Source organism: Cyprinodon variegatus, unplaced genomic scaffold, assembly GCF_000732505.1.
Source record: "Cyprinodon variegatus isolate N-32 unplaced genomic scaffold, C_variegatus-1.0 Scaffold123, whole genome shotgun sequence".
Lineage (NCBI taxonomy): Eukaryota > Metazoa > Chordata > Actinopteri > Cyprinodontiformes > Cyprinodontidae > Cyprinodon > Cyprinodon variegatus.
Genome location: NW_015150576.1, coordinates 154,763 through 178,332, shown reverse-complemented (window position 1 = coordinate 178,332; position 23,570 = coordinate 154,763). Strand labels below are relative to the sequence as shown.

Below are 23,570 nucleotides of genomic sequence, written 5' to 3'. Positions count from 1 at the left end.
TTGCAGACTCCCGATCTAACAGATAAAATATCTCTATCTGAATAGACCTGAAACCTAGAGCTGATTGTAATTTACAAATAAAAAAATATGTTAATGTAAATTGTAAAAGGACAAATATGAAATTGGTCCAAGAGAAAATCAGTTACATTGTCTTCTGTCAGCTATTGCCATCTTCAGAATTTGATTTAATATCACGCTGCAAAAACGAGTCTAGATTAATAATATCTCTTAAAATAAGGGCCCTTAATTTGAGAAGATAAATGTGATCTGACAAAGGAAGAGATATTTTTGCCCTTATAGTATGGAGTTTTATTAGTCTTATTTTAAATATCCATCAACTCTGTTTTCATTGGCAAATTTTCTTACCTAGAAAAAGTTTATTTATTTCTTTTTTATTTTTTGCAGTGTATGTTTTCAGTACAGGGGCCAGGGCTTGCTCTGCAGATGTTCTGGTCCCAATTGGCTCCTGTCTAGAACCGCCCATATTTGGGATTGTCTTTGTTTTGTCATTTGATCAATTCTGAACTTTTTTTTCTACTTAAATTTGACTTCAAAAAGCAGCTGCATACTGTCCAATCAATCTGACTAGCCTAGACTACATTAGACCAGACTAGACTAGACTAGAATAGAATAGAATAGAATAGAATAGAATCGAAAAGAATAGAATAGAATAGAATAGAACTCTATTTTCAAGTTCAAGGGCCCCGTAGAACATTAGACTACATTCAATTTATAATGTAGTGTAGCTTTACATCTCTAATTAAAAAAAACCTCTAATTGTGCTGATAAACTCTAATGATTTGTGGCCAATTTCTTTTTTAAACACAAACACAGTAATCATTTGCAATAAAATGGTATAAGTGGATTGAGAATAGGGTAAACAGAAACTTAACTAATTAAAAATATATAATCTGTGTCTGAGATTTACAAATTCAAATGTCATCAATTTAAATTTGTCATAGCTATTCTGGGTTAATGTTTATAACTCTTACTACTTTACCTATTTATTGTATAAAATATATCATTGTGCATCCTCTCACTAAATTATAGTGGTAATAGATGAAGATGTTACCTTAGAAGGTTTAACTGGAGTATTCACATGTTTAAGTTTTCGCACTTTTAAGTATTAAGTCTTTTATTTATTCGGTGTTTAAGCTGTTTTCTTCATTAAATGTGACATGATTATAAAATATATATTAGTGTCATATAAAGATAATAAGAGTAAATACAAAATGCAGTTTATAATTTGGGATTTTAAGTATTATCAGGGAAAAATATCCAATAAAAGCTGGCGCAGTTCAGCAATCACTCCCACTCTTCTGTGCAGAAGTCATTCAGCCAGATTGGAGAGTTTTCTGGCCTGTAGAATCTATTTAAAAGCACACAAACTTTGACTAGGCCATTCCAAATTCTTAACATTTAACCATTCAGGGGTGAAGTTGCTGGACAAATAAATTATGATAGATGATTATTCCCCTTCAGGATTATTGCAATTGAGGGTTTTTTTCTGAAAGAATTAATTACTTAACAGATTAGAGAAACAGACACACAAACAATCACTTCTAACCTTTAAGGTTAAACCGGGGGTTAGATGTGCTTTATTTGCCATCTGGGTCCTTTTTTTGTCCCTTCCTGGGTGAGATATAACTTTGCTATGGACTAATTTTGGTCAACTTAAAGACCTCTCCTGATAGATAAATATAACATTTAGTTTCTCCACTTTTATTGTCTGTTCATACTGATTATCTAAAATCATTATTTGATTGAGGCATGGTAGATAAGACACCATTTGCATCGGGTTATCTTTGATTTGGAATAATATTCAAATCATGATGTGGAATATGTAAATATGAGAAAATAAATGAGAAAACCTGTTCAATGGGAAAATGCTTTTCAAATTCATGCTATGGCTGTTGGAATGTGTGATTAAAACCATGCCTTTATTGTGAAAAGCCATGCTCGTTTTTTTGGAGCGTTGGCGTCATCTTTACGCTTCTCTATCCCACCCACTGTGCGCATGCGCGCTCCGCTTCGCTCCCTCTCCGCAGGATGATTCGCACCAGAAAATAATAATAAAAGGAGAGCAGAGATTTGGACATTTATCCTGTTGGAGCAGGACATGGCGGGTTAAGGGAACAACTAACGACTGACTAATATGTAATGACAGCAAGTGACAACTTAAAAACAAAGAATATTTAAATGGCTGCTTTAATGTTTAACCACATCCATCATTAAAAAGCATTAAACATTTTATTTCAACAATTTATCATAAAAAAGCATTAAAATAGCTTAGTTTAGATTATATATTAAAGATAAGATAGATAATAAATGTTGCTCTCTTAGTAACTCAGTGGATTACATCTATCTATTATATTTCATTTAACGTCTCCATGTAGTAATCCTCCAAATGTTTCTATTCTGAATTCTACCCTTTCTATACAGCAGAGATATTTTTGAATTTATCTGTGTGATCTTAGAGTAATCTGAAACACATTTATAAATGTTCAACTGATTAAAAAATCTAGGTGGCTGAATTTAACATCATGTCCCTATCAGAGTTTTCAGTCAGGGGCGGAGCTAGATAGGGCCCAGGGGTGGCCATGGCCACCCATAGCTAATCATTGGCCACCCCTACCATTTATGTCCCTCTAATACAGACAGTGGCAGCAGTAATACTATCAAGAGGAATGTTTTAATTTTTTCAATTTTTTTATATATTAATAGTTGACAACTAAAACGCTGTGGTTAATTATGCACATCTAAATACTAACATTATAGTTTATACTGTATGTAAAGAATTCATGCTCTTTTTTAAGGCCCTAATTTTGTGTTGTGTGGGGTAAAGAGAAAATTATGTGTCTCTGTAAGTCATCAAGGAGTTTTCAGTGAAATTATAGATAATTAAAATGGGAAAGATGTTTGCCCCAGACATTTTTTTTAAATATATGCATCTATTTGTAATCAAAAGGAAAATAGTTGGAACATATAGTTTGTCTTTATTTAGAAAATATCCATATTTGTTGTGCTCGTTCCTGTTGGAACAGTGTAGATGGACCCTTAGGCTATGGCACCTGTCCGCTTTTGGCCACTCCTCAGTTTACATTGGTTTTTGACTGGCAACCCTTATTAAAAATTTCTGGCTCCGCCTCTGTCTTCAGTGCCATCATGAACCCCATTGGTCATCCCTGCCAGGTGTTTTATTGGTCCCATTTGCTCATGATTCACCACCTATGGAACAAGCAGTTCTCCTGTAAACCAGAGGGTGGCAGCAGGGATACCATTGTTTAGAATTAAGAAAGAAAAATCAGACTTAAACAGAGTTGGACTTAAGTTTCAGCTCTCAAAGACCTACAACAGAGCGATAGAGTTGGTTCGTTCTTGCTATCATACTCCTCATGGCCATGCAGGGGACCAAGACATCCCACCTGGTCAGGCAGGCCAGTATTGCCCCTAATGATTACCCCCATTCAGAGGCATAGACCAGTATTGGGCATTGCAGGCTAACAGAGACCTCAAATGACTCCCCATTACTTAGGGGTGGACCTGTCCTTCTGATTGAATTTGCATGTTTTCTAAGTCACAACAAGGATTTGTTTGGGCTACTCTATAAAGCTTGGAACTCAACGCTAATTCTGACATTTTGAATCGAAAAAGCTTCCTGGATGAGCAGTGAAATGTCTTGGAAAACAAAGTCCGGTGTTTTTGGGGTTTTTTCTCACTTTTTTGGAATGACTATGAGGCGGTGCAGTGGGTAGCTGTGCTGCCTTGCAGCAAGAAGGTTTTTAGTTCGATTGGGCCTAGGGTTTTTCTTCGTGGAGTTTGCATGTTCTCCCTGAGCATGCGTGGGTTTTCTCCGGGTACTCCGGCTTCCTCCCACAGTCCAGATACATGACTGTTAGGTTAATTGGCTTCTCTAAAGTCCCCTTAGGTGTGATTGTGTGCATGAATGGTTGTTTGTCTCTGTGTTGCCCTGCGATGGACTGGTGACCTGTCCAAGGTGTACCCCGCCTCTCGCCTGTAGACAGCTGGAGATAGTCACCAGCACCCCTCTTGGGATAAGAGTGTTATAAAATGGATGGATAGATGGATGGAATGACAATGACCTGGATGACTGAGAATCTTCACCAGCACATTGTGTAGCATGTCCTACTTTAACATTTTAAATGCATTATGTTAACCAAAAACTGACAAGTGGCTATCGCCACTTCTTTAAATGAGCAAACTGTTCTCCCTGAGCATGCGGTCTAATCTACATACAGTGAATTTTAAAAAATTTGAATATTTGTTTGAGTTGAGGCTAATTTGTCGGATTAAGTGTCTTTAAAAAAACACTTAAAACACATTTTAAACAAGCAGTAGCACATATAGCCTACCTTTACCTACCTTAGGGGAGCATTGGCCAAGTTGATCAGAGCAGTGCGCTAGTGCTCTGAGAAGGTTGCAAGTACCCTCCACTCTGGGTCTCTGAGCAAATCCCTCAACCCCACACTGCTCCCTGGGTGCCACACAATGGCAGGCCATTGCTGCCCAAGGGGATTGGTCAAAATGCAGAGAGCGAATTTTCTCATTGTGGGACAATAAAGTGATTTACATTTCATAAAGCCAACATCTCTATGTTAAAAATCCCTCCATAGGGAGACAGATCCAGGAGTTAACTAAAGACCTCCCACTCACCAGGAACCTAAATGGTTCCCATACCACAGGGGGTGTATAGTCTGTCCCAATGGTTCTATGCGGGGCACCCTGGGGTCTCCAGAATGGAGGTTCAAAGGGAGCATGTTGACCAAATGCCCAGACCCATGCCAACTGACTCTTTATCTTGCATCAATGCAGCAGCGCTACTTTGAGCTCCTGATGCTACCTCCAAGGCTGATTCCAGATGCTGCTTTAGGATCTCCTTTGTTTTTAATCATGGTACATATTTCATAACGACAAGTGAGGATCCAGTCATAGACACATTGGTAATCTGAGCTTTGTTTTTAGGCAATGTTAAAAAAAATGTTGTCCCAATGTAATATTGAAATATGTTGTCCCAATGTAATATTGAAATGTTTATTTTATTGGCAGTTAGCTTATCTAATGAAAGCTTGAATTGCTGTCTGGTTAAAGTAATCTATGCGTTTCACTTTTTGAAATGACCTACTTGAATAAAGTCACTTTTCAATAATACTGAAATATATATTTGTGTTATTTCTTATGAAAGTGGGTTTAAAATGTGGTGGAGGATAACTGCAACTGTTTGCATAGATAATCATCCCATGCTCAACTGGTTTTGATGTATGGTTACACCAAATTATTTACTTGTCCAGATTAATTAAAATCAATATCAGCTGTTCTAGTGACAGTGGCTATCTCTGTACTTTTCTTTAAGCCAGACAAAGAATGAGCTTCAAATGGTTACATTTTCTGTTTTTTTCATGAATTATCAATCTGTGTATTTTTGTTTTTGCTTAAAACTCATTTGATTATGCGCATTACTCTAAAAATGTAAAGACTTTTATTGCATTTCTCTTCATTTTACCATCCCAGCATGACATGAGGCCAAAACCACACATGCACTCATGCACCTGTGGATATATCTTGGTCTTCTCTTTTATTAACTTCCTCACTGACGCCTGTGTTTAATGGTATTTAAGGTTTATGTATTTGAAGGCTGACAGCTGTAGAGGCATTAGCTATATTTACACTGCATACAAAATGTAATAAAAAAGGGTATACCAAAAACTAAACTTTCATAGAGTAATCTCTTGAAATTCACTATCACCCACTTTCACTTCCCCTTTCAACACTAAATAAACACCGCCATACGCCGCTATATGCCACAAAGGAAAATGTGGTAAATATGCAGAAACAGAGGGTTGCTTAGTTATTTCTACCTCAGATTTCAACATCAGGGTAAAACTATTTTGTTACAAATAAACTGGCATAAGACGCCCCCTTGTGGGCAACCTATGGTATGTTACTCTTTTTATTTTTGATGTCTGTTACATTTAGGTGTTTCTGCTGTGATTTATTCACAAAGTTAGGAGGAAGGTAGATTTTTTAAAATAGTTCATTTTAAGACTGCAAAAGCCATTTATGAATAGGTATCTGTTTGGGTTTTTTTTAGAAAGTGTGTTACTTAACCAAACTCTGTAGAATCTGGTTAAATCTATTAGAAGGAGCAACATATGTTATTTGATTGATTACAAATAATCTTAATGAATTTGATCCAATTTGGACTTATGGCTCCCATAAAGTCCCCAGAAAATATATGAACAGCATGGATCAGATTTAAATTCAAATCTTTAAATTACTTATATGAGCTATGGAAAATGATAACTAACAAATTTTGACTCTGGACTTAGTGATGTATTCTTTTTTTTTATATGAAAAAACATATATTGGCCTGAAATATAGAAAAGTACATAAATATGTTCAGTTGTGTTCCACTGAATACAAAATACTTTCATATAAAAGACTGAAAACACCTTAAAAGTTGAGTAAAGTAAATTTACACTCATAGAAATATTTTATAACAGATTTATCCTTTAAAAATCACCCTACAGTCACAAATGCAGAGGTCTATTGTTACCTTGGAGGAGCTGCAGGGAGACACAGCTCAGGTGCTAAGATGACATTAAATGTTGTGCACTTCCTACATGTAGGAAGTTTACAGATAAGCAGGAAGACAACTTGCTTCCAGCTTGCCATAAGCTAAAATCTCAAAAATGTAGCTCCTGTTAGATCAGACCAAAAACCTCACTTTATTAGTAAATGCACAATCTGCCACCCTGTTAGACACACATGCATGGCAGCATCATGGTGAGGGGAAGCTCAGGTTCTACACCAAGAGGTAGAATTCAGATTAAATTATGTGTTAAATGTCCCAGTTAAACTGAAATAATTGAAACTTGATGTACATTAATCCTCTCCTTCCAGCCTGACTTAATTTTGCACGTTTCAACCAAAGGAGAACGTGCAAACCTTCCAATCAAATATGCAAAGTTGGCAGAAACTTTTACTGGATTCTATTTCCGGTGTAAGCAGATCCAGGATGTTTATTTTGAAAATCCAGCACGGAAGTTCCGGTTCACATCCCTCCCCGTGCTAGCGCTCAGCTAGCAGGTGTTCTTAGGTTGATTTAAGTGGAGAAAAGACGAAATATTGAACAAGTTATTAGGAGCTTTGGGTCGGTTTTACCCACAGAGGACAGGAGTGAGGTGGACTGTCAAACCGTGGACCCGGGTGGACCTGTCAGCTCTCCTTAACGAGCCTGCTGCTGTTAAACTTGCTAGGAGAAAAAGTACAAAGTGAATGGCTGAAGGCTCCTCGGGTAACTACTATGTTTCAAAATACACCTTAAAGTTAGATTTAAGTCTCATAAATAATAAAAAAAAAAAAACTTTATGAGCCACGTTAATGTCTCCTTACAGTACAGTGCTACGCTAACTGTTAGCCAGCCGTTAGCTGTAACTTTCTATTTAAAGCTTAGGAGTATTTTCGTTTTAGCCTAGCATTGACAATTTTCTCACTTTATCAGACATGAGCTCGTGTGACTGGGAACTTTGAAACCGACCTTCCACCTGACCTGAATAATGTAACAGGAGCTGGAAACATGTGACCAACAGCTAGTTTCCTCTGCTTTTAAACTAGAGCTAAAGCAGAACTGTAGTCAGGTGGCTAGTTGCTGTAAGTTACTGGAGATTTACTATTGTTTTACTTGGATCGGATGGTGTCAATGGTCTGAAAAGTGATAAAAGCTTAGTGATTTCTGATTTAAGAAGGAAATCTATTAGGTTTAATGTGTTAAATGTTATTCAGGCCCCGTCTAGACAAATCCAGGCTAGGGATGGGTGAGGTTTGGCTAAATGATTAAACATCTTTCAAACTGTTTTGGCAGAATTTTGACTCTTTCAGGATAATTTTTATAGTTTAAATTATATTTCAAATGTTAAAATTCTGTTATCCTCTGAACATAAATCTGATTACATTTCCTTATATTTTTGGGCATCATGTTGTGATAAAGTAATTAAAAGATATATATTAATGGTGCGTTGAATGAAATCCCTGGAGTTGTAATGAGAGAAAAAAAGTGAAGGAAGGATAAATCCTTTTGGGGGGTATTTGATTCTTGATAAGCCATCTTTTTTTTTTTTTTTTTTACACTGTTGCCATTTCTGTTTGCAGACCCACCTGACCTCAATCCAGATGGTAAACTGCAGAACAAGCAGCATCACCGAGGCTCTAAGAGAGGCCGACCCAGACATAACAGTGACAGAAACCTGAGCGGCTACAGCTATGACCCAACTCAACCTTATGGAAACTTTAATCAAGGTTTCAAACAAGCGTTTGGCCAAAATAACTTGAATTACTTTGAGTGTAATGCTCCTTCCTATCCAGAAGTAGATGGAGCCAGGGGAAGAGGCAGAGGACGAGGAAGGAGAGGGGAAAACAGGTTTTATAATGGAAATGTAGGAAGTTCTGGACACTGGCAGCAAAAACCTGGTAGGGACTTTGGTCCGTTTGGTTCTGGCAGCAGATATGCTAGTTCCATGGATGGACCTGATGCTCCAAGCTGGAGGAGGGAAAGTGGGAACAGGGATTCGCAGCAAACCTTAAAAGATCACGAATCTCAAGTTAAAAAGACAGGAATTTCAGGTCGGGAGCAGGTGAAGGGAGATGAAATTGATATTCCATATCAAAGCTATCATGACCATTCAGAGACCACAAAAAGAGCTTCCCAGAGCAGGCCAGGCATCAGAACCCAAATTCACGATCAACCGAGGACAAGCAAAGAGGGGAAGCGGCGACAAGGACCGATCAAGCCCCCAAAACCACAGTCTGACAGCGAGGAGGGCTTAAAGAGAGCAGCTGATGGCCAGGATGGCTCTGACCTGAGAAGATTGTCTCAGGATCCTGCCTACAAAGCTGGAAAATCCTCAGGACCACAGAAACCTTTTCAGGGAAGAGGAGGGAGAAGGCCAGGCTACCAGAACACCAGCTCGGTTCAGAGGGGCTCCAACACAATGCCAAAAAGCAAAGAGACACAGACAGGTTGGATCAGCATCTTTAAATTATTACCAAAATAACTTTTACCAAATTTACTAAAACGTTTAAAATTCTTGTGTAAGATCCCAAATAGCTAGTTTGTATGGTTGGCAACATGACAATGAGGTCACAAGGACCCAGAGAGTTAAATAGACATTACTAAAAGTGTTGAAACCTACCACAGTTTCTCACAATATTACCTGAGGTTTTAGGTTCTTTATTCAAATTTTAAGTGACAAACCAGCATATAGATGTGATGTGGATGGGAAAAGATTTTTATATTAGTACCCATTAGCCTAATTTGGTGCCTTGTAGAACAACCTGATGCTTTGTTTACTGCTGCGGGGCTCCTCAGACATGTCTTTACCTTTGTGGGACAGCTGCAAACTTCAATCATTGTCCAAAACAGTTTAGTTAGATCACAGAGAGTCCCTAAACTTTAACAAGGCCATTCTAACCTAAATAGGATTCAATGTTAACAGCAGCTTTCTGTTGTAGCTACATTTATGAGTCTGTTGTTCTGCTCGAAGGCTAACACCCGCAAATGTTTGGCAGCCTTTAATAGATCTGCTTCCATTTATTTTTCTATTATCTCTAGCATGATATCTCCAATGGGCTTCTCTCCCCCCACAGCATGATGCTACCACTACTTTACTTTAGAGTATAGAGACACCAACTTGACACCAAACATCTTATTAAAATACAAAGACCTCTGATGGGGGTATGTCAGTGTTATCAGTTTAATTTAGGGGTATCGAAGTAATGGGGGAAGAAAAAACAAAAGCATCTATTTAAGGACAGATTAACCAGGGGACATTTTCCTTCACTTAATTTTGCTTCATTTTGTGTTGCTTTGCCTCATGAATTTTAGCTATTTTTTGTCTTTTCTCATTGTTCTGTTTTGTCCAGAGTAGCCCAGGATTATGCTTAGTTTGTCCTTTATTTAATACTGGCGGATATTTTAGGTAAGGTTGGAGAACCTGCATTAGCAAATTTCTTAAGTTTAGAGCCAGACCTTATAAAAAGCAATATACCACAGCGATTTGGATTAGATTAGATGAGCTTTATTGATCTCACAGTGGAGAAATTCACTTGTCACATATTGGCATAGAAGTCAAAGAAGGAAGTGTTGTGATGCACTGATCAGTTTGGTATCTGTTCATTACACACATTTAAACTATAGAATCTCATCCAATATGTATTAAAAGCTGGCTATGAACAAGGGTAGACAATAATTCAATATCAAAAAATGTCATGGTTTGTGCTGGGTGATGTGGTTTTAAAATATTTTTACAATTGAGATACTGATAAAATTGACAGTAAAACAATTAATTCTTAATAGTCTTTTTTTTTAGGCAACTATATGGCTGCTACCTCATACCACAGCAACTAATCAATTCAAAATTATTTATTAATCCCAAAAGGAAATAAACTTTTGCTGTAATTTATGGGCGGTTTTTCAACATACCGTACATCAGAATCAAGCTAGCAGAGCTACGCCACCTAGAGCAGCTCATTTATGGAATATACAAATAGACTTTTTGAGCACACCAGTTACATAAAGAAGTGTTTCTATCACAAAACATCCCATATTAATAGCATTTAGTCTTCAACTATGCCCTAATGGAAGAAATGAAGGAAGAAAAACATAAAAATGCACAATTCACCTATTTTTTGAAGTTTTTTATTTAATCATCGGCAATTCTGACTTGCAGTTTAGACAATGAATAAAAACTGTTTTGACTAGAAATGTATTCCAATAAGCGATACGATTAAATGCCAGCCTCTAGTAGCGATATGACTTTTTTGATATTTTCATAGAAATTACCATCAGAAATTTACACTGACTGACGATACTGTTTTTATGTGGTTTAATGTTTTATTCTAATGAAATATTTCTACAATGTCAAAATGGAGGAGTTTTGTAAACTCGGGATAAACTTGTGGCATTTATTTTGTTTACATCAGCATCAAAAGCATTTGATGTCGACTCAACTCCGCAGGCTGCCTGATTGAACAGCTGTCTGAGGAGAAGTACGAGTGCATGGTGTGCTGCGACGTGATCAGGGCCATGGCCCCGGTGTGGAGCTGCCAGAGTTGCTTCCACGTCTTCCATCTGAACTGCATCAAGAAGTGGGCGCGTTCCCCGGCCTCGCAGGCAGACGGTACGAGCCTTAAACAGGGCGCGGTGGCTATAGACCCAAGAGAGTTCTAACACCATGTGACCTCGGGTTAAAAACCAGCTGTATGCAGCATGCTTTGTACCAAGGCAACTATTGTGACTGATAATCGCTCCTGCTGATTCAGCACAACTCTGTGCTTTGTAGCAGGTGGGTCTGACTCAGAGCGGCTTTAGTGTTCAACTTCAATGGCTGTTTGTCTTTTTGCTTCAGATTCATCCGATGGTTGGCGTTGTCCTGCTTGCCAGAACGTAGCACTGAAGCACCCAACCTCCTACACCTGCTTCTGTGGTGAGAGCGCCCCTCTGAGGTCAAACATGGCCTACAGCCTTTTCTTCTACACAGGGTTTTCACAAAAAATGTGTGAAGGGTTAAATTAAGGATTCTCCATCCATCTGTCTTTGACTTTTTTCATAGATCAATTGATATTTTCTGATAACCTATCTTACTGTTCCTAATCCATCCATCCATCCACTGTGTTTTCCTTTCCGTTACCTTCCAATGGTTTTGATTGGCAGGCAAAGTGACGAACCCCGAGTGGCAGCGCAGCGAGATTCCCCACAGCTGCGGTGACATGTGTGGGAAGAAGAGGAGCGGCGCAGACTGCAACCACCCCTGTAACATGTGAGCTGTGAAAGCGACACGACACTGTGGGGTTTCTCAGTTCTGCAGGACAGCCTGTCAGGAGTGGGAGAGGAATAATATTTAGGCGATTAGATAAGAAAAGGAACACAGTAGAGATTTGTTTGGCGTCTCCACAGCTATGTAGGAATCAGAGGTTAGAACTGAATGATGTGCTGAAGTTAGTCTTTTTGAAAGACCTCTTCAGTTCTGATGGCCAAAGAGTGGCAGCAAAAGTAGAAATTTTATATGGGCTGCTTTTTGGCTGATGTTACAAATAAACTGGCCACTGGCCTGCAGACTTATTAGCTTGAATATTTTGCTTTTAAAACTTATCCCAACAGTTCACTTAACTTCATACAGTAATCTTCAAAATGCATCTATTTTTTAAGTTGCACTTTATCCCTGTTGGGTTCCGAGGGGTGCTAGTGCCTATCTCCAGCTTTTTACTGGTGAAAAGGCGGGGTACACCCTGGAAAGGTTGCCAGTCTATCGCAGGGCAACACGGAGACAAACGGGACAAACAAACATTCATGCACACACTCACACCTAAGGAGAATTTAGAGAAGCCAATTTACTTAAAAGTCATGTTTTTGGACTGTGGGAGGAAGCCAGAGTACCCAGAGAGAACCCACGCATGATCAGGGAGAACATGCAACTCCATGCAGAAAGACCCCTGGCCAGGATTTGAACCTAGAGCCTGCTTGCTGCAAGGCAGCACTGCACCACTGAGCAGCACATCTGCAAAATGATTCATTATTATTCCCCTTTCACTGATGTCCTAATATGTGAATTGGTTATATCAGAGTTTAGTTTGGGACATTGGAGTAAAAGGGGCTGAGAAGGTGTCCGCACCAGACTTCTTAGAGTTCAAACGACGTTGAAAACCTTCCAAATATGTTATTTACAACTTTGCGTTTCTCACAAAAAGTCCCAATAAAATACATTTTTGTTTGCTGTATTATTTTCAATGTGGCTTGTTTTCTCTCAGCTTGTGTCATCCTGGACCTTGTCCTTCATGTCCTGCATTTGTCACCAAATCCTGTGTCTGTGGGAAGACAAGGTAAATACTCCATGTTTGTCTTTTTTTTTTTTCCCTTGGTGTTTGATTATTTGTCAGCACATTGTGTCTCTTGACAGATTTGGTTCTGATTTATTTGCCTTGTTTTAGTCAGCCGATGCGCTGCGGCCAGGCCACAGTCCTCCAGTGTGACAAAGTCTGCGGGGCTTTACTCAACTGTGGCGAACACTGTTGCACGCAGGTGTGCCACAGCGGGGCGTGTCAGCCCTGCCAGCTGCAGGTTGAGCAGGGTGAGTATCTCTGTTCCTACAGTGAGAGAGGAGCTAGGATCTGTTGTTAAATAAATCAGTTTTAAAATAAATTAGTTGTAAAGGAAAACTTAAAATGATAAAGATGGAAATTATTGATGATGTATTAAAAAATGCTGCAGCTCAGCATTAACACCATATTCTATGGGTTTAGCCATTATGAAAACAGAAATATTTGAAGAAAAATGTGTTTGTCTCGATTGTCTTTACTTCTTTTTTTAAAAACAGAGCTGTTTCTCCTCATTGTTCATGAATTGCTTTCTCTCGCACCACTGACAGGCTAGTTTACATTGTTGCACTGTTAGAGCCCTGCATGCTGAGCAGTGTCTTCACTCAGTTTGTAAATTAAAATTTAAAGCTTAATCATCAAACTGCTGTGTGCATGTTGATTTTGTGCAAGTTAGGACTGTGTAGGCTTTGGCATGGCAGCAATATCCTGATATTTTATTTGTTTGTTTTTTTTTTAACCTAGGGACAGCGAGCGTGTACAACACTTGTAAAGTTTGAACCAAATTTTTATCTGAGTAAGGAAATGATTGGTTCAGTCAAAACAAAATGAAGCGATTCACATGTCCCATAATCACACAGTGACAAACTTTTTCTCTCCTCTTATTTAAAGGCTATACGCAGCTTTTCTACTCTAAATTTTAAGCTGTGCAATCAGCTGTCTTTAAGCTTTCTATGCGGTCTACCTGCAAAAATCTTTTTAATCAGATGCTAAAGTTGGAGACATCTAATTCAAAACGGGGACGTTTGGTCACGTTATCATTTATAGCTAAAACTGACCATTTTAGAGCTTAGCAGCACAGCCAACGGCTGCAGGGCACGGGCTCTATGTGGTAAAACATGAAGTCAACGTGCTGTAGCTGAGCCCAGAGTGTCACTAAAAGCTGTAACTACAGACTGCAGCGTATATCCAAATACTAGAAATGTGTTCAAATTACCGCTATTGAATAAAAAGATATTGATGTTGAATTATTTTGGAGCCCTAGAGTGAGATAGTTAAACTGAAGTAAAAAGACAGAACAGATGTTGGATATTGTAGGTAATGCACCATCATAACACTTTCTTAGATCTCAGCTGTTACCATTTTTATGTTTTATGAAACGCTGTCAGTCTTTAAGGACTCATGTTAAACCGTTTTCCCTGCTGGTCATTTGTAGAATTGACTTAATTTTCTTTAAATACGTCTCCGCCTCCACCTCGTTTCATTCAACTCTCTCTGTAATGAGCAAGCATTAGTTAGAGGCTCCTCCATGTCATGACTGATGCATTAATTGTGTGACACAACAAATCAATACAATTATATTTGTAACATTGGAACAATGCAGCATATCAATATGTATCGCAATACTAATTTAATGCATTAATGGTCATATGACTTTTAATGTTTTTTTTTTTTTGCTCATATTTCTAAAATGTTATATTGGAGGAGTTTGATAAACATGGTAAATTTTCATATTTCTACCGGCATCTGTTCATTCTTGGTAGTCTTTCATTTTGTTTATATTCATTTCAAAATGATTTAAAGATGTATATCAGGATATAAGTTATCTATTCTAAACCTGAGCTGTATGCTTGTGTTTCCTGTCAGCTTTGTGTAAAATATTTGCGTTTGCTATAATGTTAAGATATTTGTTAGAAATCAAACTTCTATACACGTCACATAGAGTTGGTTTTTGTGTTCCTACCCATTTTCTATATTTACTTCTGTATTTATGTTTTTTTTAAAGTGACAAACTGAATACATTTTATGGAATTTGATATTTAGCATGGTGCTCTGAAGATGTAAGATGATGTAGGAAGACTTGAACTCATCTGGTTTTCTGTGTGTTTATAGTTTGTTACTGCGGCGTGATGACTCGTACTGTGCTGTGCGGCACAGATAAAGAAGGCTTTAATGGCTCAGGACATTTTTCCTGTCAAAAAGTTTGTTCTAAGTAAGTGTCTCTACTGTGGAAATGATACGTTTGCAGTGGAGACGGAGGACTCCTTCCATAACCCGACCCTGTTCCCTGTTCAGGATGTTGAATTGTGAAGCTCACCGCTGCCATCAGGTGTGCCACCGCGGGCCGTGCCAGCCGTGCCCACGCTCTCCGAGCCTGGTGAAGACCTGTCCCTGTGGCCAGACCCCACTGACCAAACTCCTGGAGCTGGGCTACTCTGAGCGCCGAAGCTGCTCTGATCCCATCCCATCCTGCGGGAAGACATGCAACAAACCTCTGCCCTGTGGCTCCAATGGTACCTTAATAGCTTTAAAGTTTCATTTCAGCTTTAGAATTTAGGACTCAAAAATAGACTGTTAAAAATGAGAAGTAATGTGTCATGTTTAGTGTCACGTAGTGATGTTTTTTTTTGTTGAAAGAGCTGATGAAAGCATTTTAACATTACAGAGGAAAGATGAAATAATCCGTATGAAAGGAGAAAAGTCTAATTCCCACAGGTTAGCATGACTTTAAAGCTTTCCAGCTGACTATCCAGCTGAGTTTTACAGTAAACAGAAACGCGTGTCCTCTGCAAAAAAAACAAAAACAAATGCATTAGTTAGGATTTAAATTAACTGGCTTTTAATGTTGATTTACAGTTATTATCAAAGTATTATGAAAGATTAGGGGATTCAGTTCCTGAGGTACAGTGAATGAAGCAGGACTTGAACCAACAAATGCAGGGCTTAGACAAGAGGCAGTTTGTAAAGAAATATGCTGTTCTCTTCCAAATCTGGTCAAATCAATAAATGGCACCTAATGGATTCCAAAATAACTCACAATAACTTCTGTTGAATCTTGATTTGATCAAAATGGTCTGACTGAGACAGAACTGCTGTCCACTTAAAAAAGAGAAAAAAAAAATATCCAGGTAAAGATGGCTGCATCAAAAACTGAAATAATGTGATGAATGTAAACTGGAACAGCATATTACAAATATAAACTCCCAATTAAACATAGTTTACAGCCAATTAATAACTAAATTAAATCAATTAAAATGTTTCCTGAGAGCAGTTTCCCTTTTAACTATGAGAAAAAGAGGATTAAGATTCATATTTGAAGTAGGGCTGGGCGATATGAAGAAAATCTAATATCACAGTATATTTGGGCTATATCGCGATACACAATATGTTTAAATTACCTTCAAGAACAATAAGAGTGCATACAATTGCACTGATATACTCATTCAAACTTTTGGTTTCAAATTTAATTTAATTTTACTTTAACCAGCTCAGAGCTTTTCCCTAATAATTCTGCCACATTACGTCTTTGGTTGTCAGTATTAAACCTTTAACAAGATCCTAGCAAAAAAAACAGGAAACAAAGAAAAAAAATCTAAATAAAATGTAAAATAAAATGGGCTCTTTTGTGCATAATAAAAAAATTAGGAAAAAATTTATTACAAAACAAAAGTGGAAATACCATCCAAAAGTTACAGCATTATCAGAGCATCTTCAAACTATTTGCATTGATCTTTACGTGCTTGGAAGCACATAAAGAAGCACAAAAAGTTATACATTTAAGAATATTGCCAGGTTTAGAGAACGCCTGCAAAACCTCTGAACAAGATCACGTCACAGGTATTAGAGCATCTAAAAACCATTTAAATAATGTAATAAATGGCCTCTGTGATTTACCTCCATCTCTTCCTTTCTCTCTCATATGGGATCGCTTTTTCAAACGACGAGGCCAACATCATCGGATTCACAGCTGATTTATTTAACTTTTTAATCGGTGTGCGGGGAGAAGCTGACATGCAGGGTTTACAACATTCTTCATTTTGCAGTGGATGTCTTTTTAGGTGGTGGAATAAATATGTACTGCTACCTTTTGCAGCAATGGCTTTTGTTGCACGTCTTCAAAATTAAAAAATCGGAAATCTTATATTGACCTACGTGTTTAATTCCTTGGGATAAAAACCCAGACATCTCTCGTCTTCCTGTTGGTCCATTGTGTCCGTTTTTCACCACAAACAGGATGTGCTTTATCTGAAGCTGTCTGGCATTGTTCTTAGTCTGTCTGAAGATAACATCTTGTTCTTTCAGACACCATTCATTTGTGTCAGAATTTATGCCATGAGGGGAGCTGTGGTCCCTGCTCTCTGACCTCCACAATCAGGTGCCGCTGTGGCTCCAAGACCAAGGTGGGCCAGAAAGTCAGTAGAACAAATGTTTACCATTGTTATGAAAGCAGTTTTTAAATATTGTCTTTTTTTTTTCTTTTTTTTTTACAGGAGGTTCCATGTGAAGATATTAAAAAAGAAGGTGAAATTTCGATGTAGTTTTTCCTGATATTATAAATGTTTGCATAAATAAAAACATGTGCAGACTTGATAGCAGGGCAGCTGGCCAATAGATGGTGCAAGGGCGTCGCCCCACTCACCCAATGACCTTGATTAGGATATTAAAAATAGAATTAAAATTAAATTATAAAATTAACATATTTCTAAATATATTGTTTTTATATATTTTTTTAGATGTGGAAGATGAATATTTCATCTTTATTGATGAGTAAAGCTGTTTTTCCACCCTGTGCCCATTGACTCTCGTTGAAAGTTCTATATCCACAGTAGCTCCTCTCTAATTCAAAAGGATAGGAGATCAAGGGGCACAGTTCTCCTGCCCCCAGAGCCGATAGCCACTTTATTTCCACACCACCTCCTGCCACAGAGCTGATGTCACAGTCGTCTCTTATAAAGTGTGACTGATCGACAGGTTTATATAATTATTTAGCAACAAGGCTTGGCTAACTGCATGCGGCAAGGCTAACACTTTATTCTGCTTTCCCTGCCTCCTTCCTCAATTATCAGTACGGAGGCCTTAGTCCTCGACGCAGGCGACCTGGGTTTGAATCCGACCTGTCGTCCTTTGCAGCATGACTCTCCCCCTCTCATATCCCCTTTCCTGTCAGCCTACTGTCGAAAAAATGAGCCACTAGTGCCGTAAAAACTAGTGTTGTTGTTATTCATGTAAATATACTGGTGTTATACCTTTATATACATTCGATTGTTTTTTGGTAAACTTCTTTTTTGAAGTTTACCAGCCTCCCCGGAGAAAACTCCACCATCCGTCACTGCTTGGTAATATATGCAAAACTGATCTTCTTACCAGGTGTGCACAATTTTAGATTAGTTAAAATAATCAGAACAGCAGTTGCAAGAAATTAGCTTGTTTGCCTTTCTGAATATGCAGAAACATATGCTGATTAAGAGAACATGCATGGTGATTATCCAAATATAATGATTTAACATGCTCAATTCAATTTATCAAACCTGAAACGGCTTACGGACCTTACTGTGTTTATCCCATTTAATGTCATTGTAGTGAAGAGGAAGAAAGTGCATAATGACAGGAAAAAAATTTAATTTATGCATCAGCAGATTTGGACTTTCAGAAATGTGTATATTAGAGACATATTTTCCATTGAGCAATGCTGAATTGGAGCCAGTCACAAATAGAAGCCATACCGCATCTCTTATGGAAGAAAAACAACCCTTTGAAAAAGCTGTATTGTGTCTGGATGGATTGTTCTACAGCACCATCCCTGTTAGTGGATTCATTTTAGAGCTGCAATGAGCCTGTTGCAACCAAAGTAAAAATTTAATGGATTGTAGCACTGAAAAGCTGTTCTTTTGACATAGGAAGTTCTCTGTTTCCTTTACTGCTAAAATAGATGACAAAATAAATAGCTTGTCTCTACATGTTGCTATCATCCTGCTGCTGGTTATGCAGCTGTGATAATTGAAAGTCCGATCTCAAGCTACTGCATTAATCTCTCTTACATTTCAAGTTGTGTCTTAGAAAGGATGATCACTAGTTAGAGAAAAAAAAGTTTGTCGTTTTTGTCGATATGCAGATAGTGAATGTTTTCGGGTGGGGAGAACTTCTGCTAGAAAACTAAACAACTAACAAGGAAAGAAACAGTTATTCTCATTCGTTAAAGCTGTTTGGAAAAGATGATGTGACGACTGTTTCTTCCTGTTAAACTCTTCTCCACTTTGAAATCATGCATCCCGTACAAATTCTGTCTGCCTTTAAATCCACTCTACCAAAGTATCTATTCCTAGATCAACCACTAACTGCATCAATATTTTTGTTAGTTTTTTTAAAGCAATTTAGCACTTTCAAATTTTCAGTCTTAGCGGATCAGGCCCTAAAAGTGAAATATGACACCACTAAGTTTTTGACTTTTCTTAAATGTCCCCTGTGGTCATCTCCATGCAGACGAGCTCATCTTTACGTGTGAAAGACGATGCAACAAGAAGCGTTCCTGTGGTCGACACAAGTGTGGAGAGCTCTGTTGTGTGGTGAGTGAGTCCAGGGTCAACCAGTCTGCACCCCTATTTCATTCCATGATTTATTTAGATTCTGTTTGATGCGGATGTATTGTGCATCCCTAAAGGGAACCACTACTGGATTATTAGATGATAGTTTTTGGAGTCGGATAACCAAGTTTTGACACTCCCTCTCCCTCTCTCTCCCATTTTTTTTCATCTCTGCATTAGTCTCTGTTTGGCCATTATTCCATATGTCTTTGTCCATCTCTGCAAGATCATACTCTGAATATTAACCAATATATAATATAGGTTAATATAATAAGATAATTGGAATGGTGACTTGAGCTCTATCTAGAAAAGTTTAGAAAGGTTTATTTGGTATAAAGTCTTTGTAAAAACTATAAAAGTTGAATGTTTGTAAGAGCTGTAAAATGGGTTTTGTAACAGTAACACTGGAGCTTTTTTTCCCCTCCATGTGTGTTTATCCAGAATGTGGAGCACAGGTGCCCCATGATCTGCGGCTACAAGCTGAGCTGCGGCCTCCACCGCTGCCAGGAGCCGTGCCACAAAGGGAACTGTGAGCCCTGTTGGCAGTCCAGTGAGTCCTGCTTTCCTGACTTAATTATTATTATTTTTTGTGGTGTTCTGTTTGGCTCCAGGTATCTTACCACTCCTTCCGTTGGCAGGTTTTGATGAGCTGACGTGTCACTGTGGCGCCACCGTGTTGTACCCCCCGATTGCCTGTGGCACAAAGCCACCAGAATGCAAGAACCTTTGCACGAGAAGACATGAGTGTGACCATCCTGGTAAGAGGGACCAATTCTCGTTTCCTCTACAGTTTTAAACAGGAATTCTGAATGTCTCCTCCTTTAATTTAGTGTTTCACAACTGCCACAGCGAGGAAAAATGTCCACCTTGCACATACCTCACTCAGAAATGGTGCATGGGAAAGCACGAGGTAAACACCACAAAGCTTTACGACTCATTTATGTTTAGTTTTTAATCCTTGCTATAAACTTGTTTCTCTGATTCACAGCAACGCAGCAACATCCCATGTCACCTGCAAGACATTTCCTGTGGGCTGACATGTAATAAGATGCTGCCTTGTGAAATGCACCGCTGCAAACGGCTCTGCCACCGTGGAGGATGCTTGCCGGAGGGTGGCTGCCAGCAGCCGTGCACGCTGCCCCGCCCCGACTGCGGCCACCCTTGCGCTGCTCCCTGTCACAGAGGCAGCAGCTGCCCACGCACCACCTGCACTGCCAAGGTACACAAACAGGCCCACCATGTTTGGATTTACATGAAATGCATGCTTAAAGGGAAGGCAACCTAATGCTGTGTGCAAAATGTTTGCACGCTAACAGGTAGCACTCCAATGCGATTGTGGGCGAAGAAAGGAAGTTGTTGCCTGCACAGAAGCTGCCAATTCTTACCAGAGGTCAGTCCTCCTGGCTGTATACCCAGTTTGCTTTCATTTTCCATTTGAGATGTTCTTCTGTAATGTTTCTTCCACAGGTTTGCAGCCATCGCGATGGCCAGTAAACTCTCTGACATGCAGCTGGGTGACACTATGGACATCGGGCCTCTCCTCACCAAGAGAGAGCTGAAACAGACGAGGTGGGGCCAAAAGAAGTGTTTTATATATAAAAACCTTTATTAGACTTTGTGATAAAACAAAATAAGGAAAAGCAACATTGTGAAGGAGAGGACGTTTTTTGACAATTAGAATAAGAGGTATGGTCTGCATTTGTTTTTTAGCACCATCACCCTCTGGTCCATTGATTCATAAAATGTGGGATCATCAATTATAGCATCTTGAGATTCTACAGAAATAAACAATACAAATTATAATGATGAAGCTTATTTACGCATTCGAAGATATTAAAATATCAGTTAGAAAAAGAGAAAACAAAACTTTGGTTGTCCTTGTTTTATTTCTACTATACCTATGATAAATAGTACATTTTGCTTTTTTTTATAAATTTGAATTTAAACCAACAGTTTGGGTCATGAGACTAGTCTGATAATGTCTTGTGAGTCAAATGCTGAAATGTTTGAGATCCACAGCTAGACCTGGCCGTTAAACCCGCAACAACTTTCCCATGTCGGTAAAAGAAATAAACTTTTTCCATTTTTACTGTATGCATTGGTGGCTAGTATCTCTTTCCCTTTTAAGACACGGCAACAGGTGTGTAATCACGTGACTCCACCCATCCAGTCAATCGTAAACAAAGAGAATGGCGGATGAGCCCAGTGAAGAAGTGTCTAACACGGCTTTAAACAAATTCACATCAGTTTATCCTGTGAAGTCACGCGAGAGCAGAGATGAAGCTGAACACACAGAGAGGATATCAAGAGCACGTTGATCAAGAACCGTTTTGAGTGAGAGTGCGATTTTTAAACGCTGTACATTGTTCTCACTGTACTCTCAGTTCAGTGGGACCAAGTTTACACCATTGATGTTGAACAAAAAAAATCGGAATGCAAAGTTTCTGAAAACTGTCTGGACTGCCTAAAGTAACACATCCAACCTCTTCCTCCACCACAGCCTCACTGTTGAGTTCAAAGATGTGCAAAAGGTCTCTTTGCGTAAAAATATTAACACTTTTCTCCTGTTCAATTAGACAATGTTGAATGTTTAAACCCGACTGGGTACAAGAGTTTAATATTTAATTGAAAGTAATATGTATGTGATTGAATCAACAAATAAAGTATAAATAGATCAGTTGCATTTCCTGCACACGTCTTTATTTCTGATGGAGAAGCTGGAGCATTTATCTTGTATTTATCGCTATCGAGGTAAAACTGCCCAATTTATCGTGGTATTTGAGGTCAAATCGCCCAGCCCTACTACAGCTCTAGTCAAAAATTTGCAGGTTTAGCTAAAAATCTTCCAGATGTCTCGATCTAGCATCCATNGGGACCAAGTTTACACCATTGATGTTGAACAAAAAAAATCGAAATGCAAAGTTTCTGAAAACTGTCTGGACTGCCTAAAGTAACACATCCAACCTTTTCCTCCAACTACAGCACAGCCTCACTGTAGAGTTCTAAGATGTGCAAAAGGCTTCTTTGCATAAAAATATTTGCAAGAGGGGTAACATTTTTCTCCTGTCCAATTAGACAATGTTGAATGTTTAAACCTGACTGGTTACAAGACTTTAATATTTAATTGAAAGTAATATGTACAGTGGGGGAAATAAGTATTTGACCCCTTGCTGATTTTGCAGGTTTGCCCACTTAAGAATGCAACGATCTATAATTTTAATCATATGTACATTCCAATAGTGAGATACAGAATCCCAAAGAAAATTCCAGAAAATCACATCATATGAATTTATTAAAATTGATAACCATCTGATGAGGGAAAACAAGTATTTGACCCCCTGGACAAACAGCATGTTAATATTTTGTAGAAAAGCCATTATTGGCCAGCACAGATGTCAAATGGTTTTTATAGTTGGTGACAAGGTTTGTGCACATTTCAGCAGGGATGTTGGCCCACTCCTCCCTGCAGACAGCCTCCAAATCATTCAGGTTCCGAGGTTGTCGCCTGGCAACTCGAATTTTAAGCTCCCTCCAAAGATTTTCAATTGGATTCAGGTGTGGAGACTGGCTAGGCCACTCCAGAACCTAGATGTGCTTCTTCTTCAGCCACTCTTTTGTTGCTTTGGCGGTGTGCTTAGGGTCGTTGTCGTGCTCAAACACCCATCCTCGACCCATCTTCAGATCTCTCACTGAGGGAAGGAGATGTTGGTCCAGAATTCCACAATACATGGCCCCGTCCATCCTCCCCTCAATACGATGGAGTTGTCCCGTCCCCTTGGCTGAAAAGCACCCCCAAAGCATGATGTTGCCACCACCATGCTTGACGGTGGGGATGGTGTTCTTTGGGTTGTACTCTGTGTTCTTTGCCCTCCAAACACGACGAGTTGAGGCCAAAAAGTTCTATTTTGGTCTCATCTGACCACATCACGTTCTTCCAGGCCTCTTCTAAGTCGTCCAGGTGGTGAATGGTGAACTTCATGCGGGCCTGTACATGTTTCTTCTTGAGCAGGGGGACCTTGTGTGCGCTGCAGGATTTCAATTCATGACGGCGTAGTGTGTTACCAACCGTTTCTTTTGTAACTGTGGTCCCAGCTGCCTTCA

General features: G+C 38.8%; 1 protein-coding gene across 1 annotated transcript in view; it reads left to right on the top strand.

The window, feature by feature from the left end:
- Nucleotides 1-7,065: 7,065 nt before the first annotated feature.
- LOC107085397 (transcriptional repressor NF-X1-like) overlaps nt 7,066-23,570 on the top strand; it is a 20,305-nt gene continuing 3,800 nt past the window's right edge. The window contains exons 1-18 of the mRNA XM_015375692.1: nt 7,066-7,315; nt 8,170-9,036; nt 11,034-11,195; nt 11,424-11,501; nt 11,729-11,834; nt 12,823-12,894; nt 13,003-13,142; nt 15,001-15,100; nt 15,184-15,401; nt 17,191-17,288; nt 17,379-17,409; nt 19,369-19,451; nt 19,911-20,019; nt 20,108-20,227; nt 20,300-20,379; nt 20,458-20,688; nt 20,786-20,859; nt 20,937-21,038. Of these exons, the coding sequence (XP_015231178.1) occupies nt 7,297-7,315; nt 8,170-9,036; nt 11,034-11,195; nt 11,424-11,501; nt 11,729-11,834; nt 12,823-12,894; nt 13,003-13,142; nt 15,001-15,100; nt 15,184-15,401; nt 17,191-17,288; nt 17,379-17,409; nt 19,369-19,451; nt 19,911-20,019; nt 20,108-20,227; nt 20,300-20,379; nt 20,458-20,688; nt 20,786-20,859; nt 20,937-21,038 (2,690 nt within the window). The 5' untranslated portion in view covers nt 7,066-7,296. The remainder of the gene's footprint in view (nt 7,316-8,169; nt 9,037-11,033; nt 11,196-11,423; nt 11,502-11,728; nt 11,835-12,822; nt 12,895-13,002; nt 13,143-15,000; nt 15,101-15,183; nt 15,402-17,190; nt 17,289-17,378; nt 17,410-19,368; nt 19,452-19,910; nt 20,020-20,107; nt 20,228-20,299; nt 20,380-20,457; nt 20,689-20,785; nt 20,860-20,936; nt 21,039-23,570) is intronic.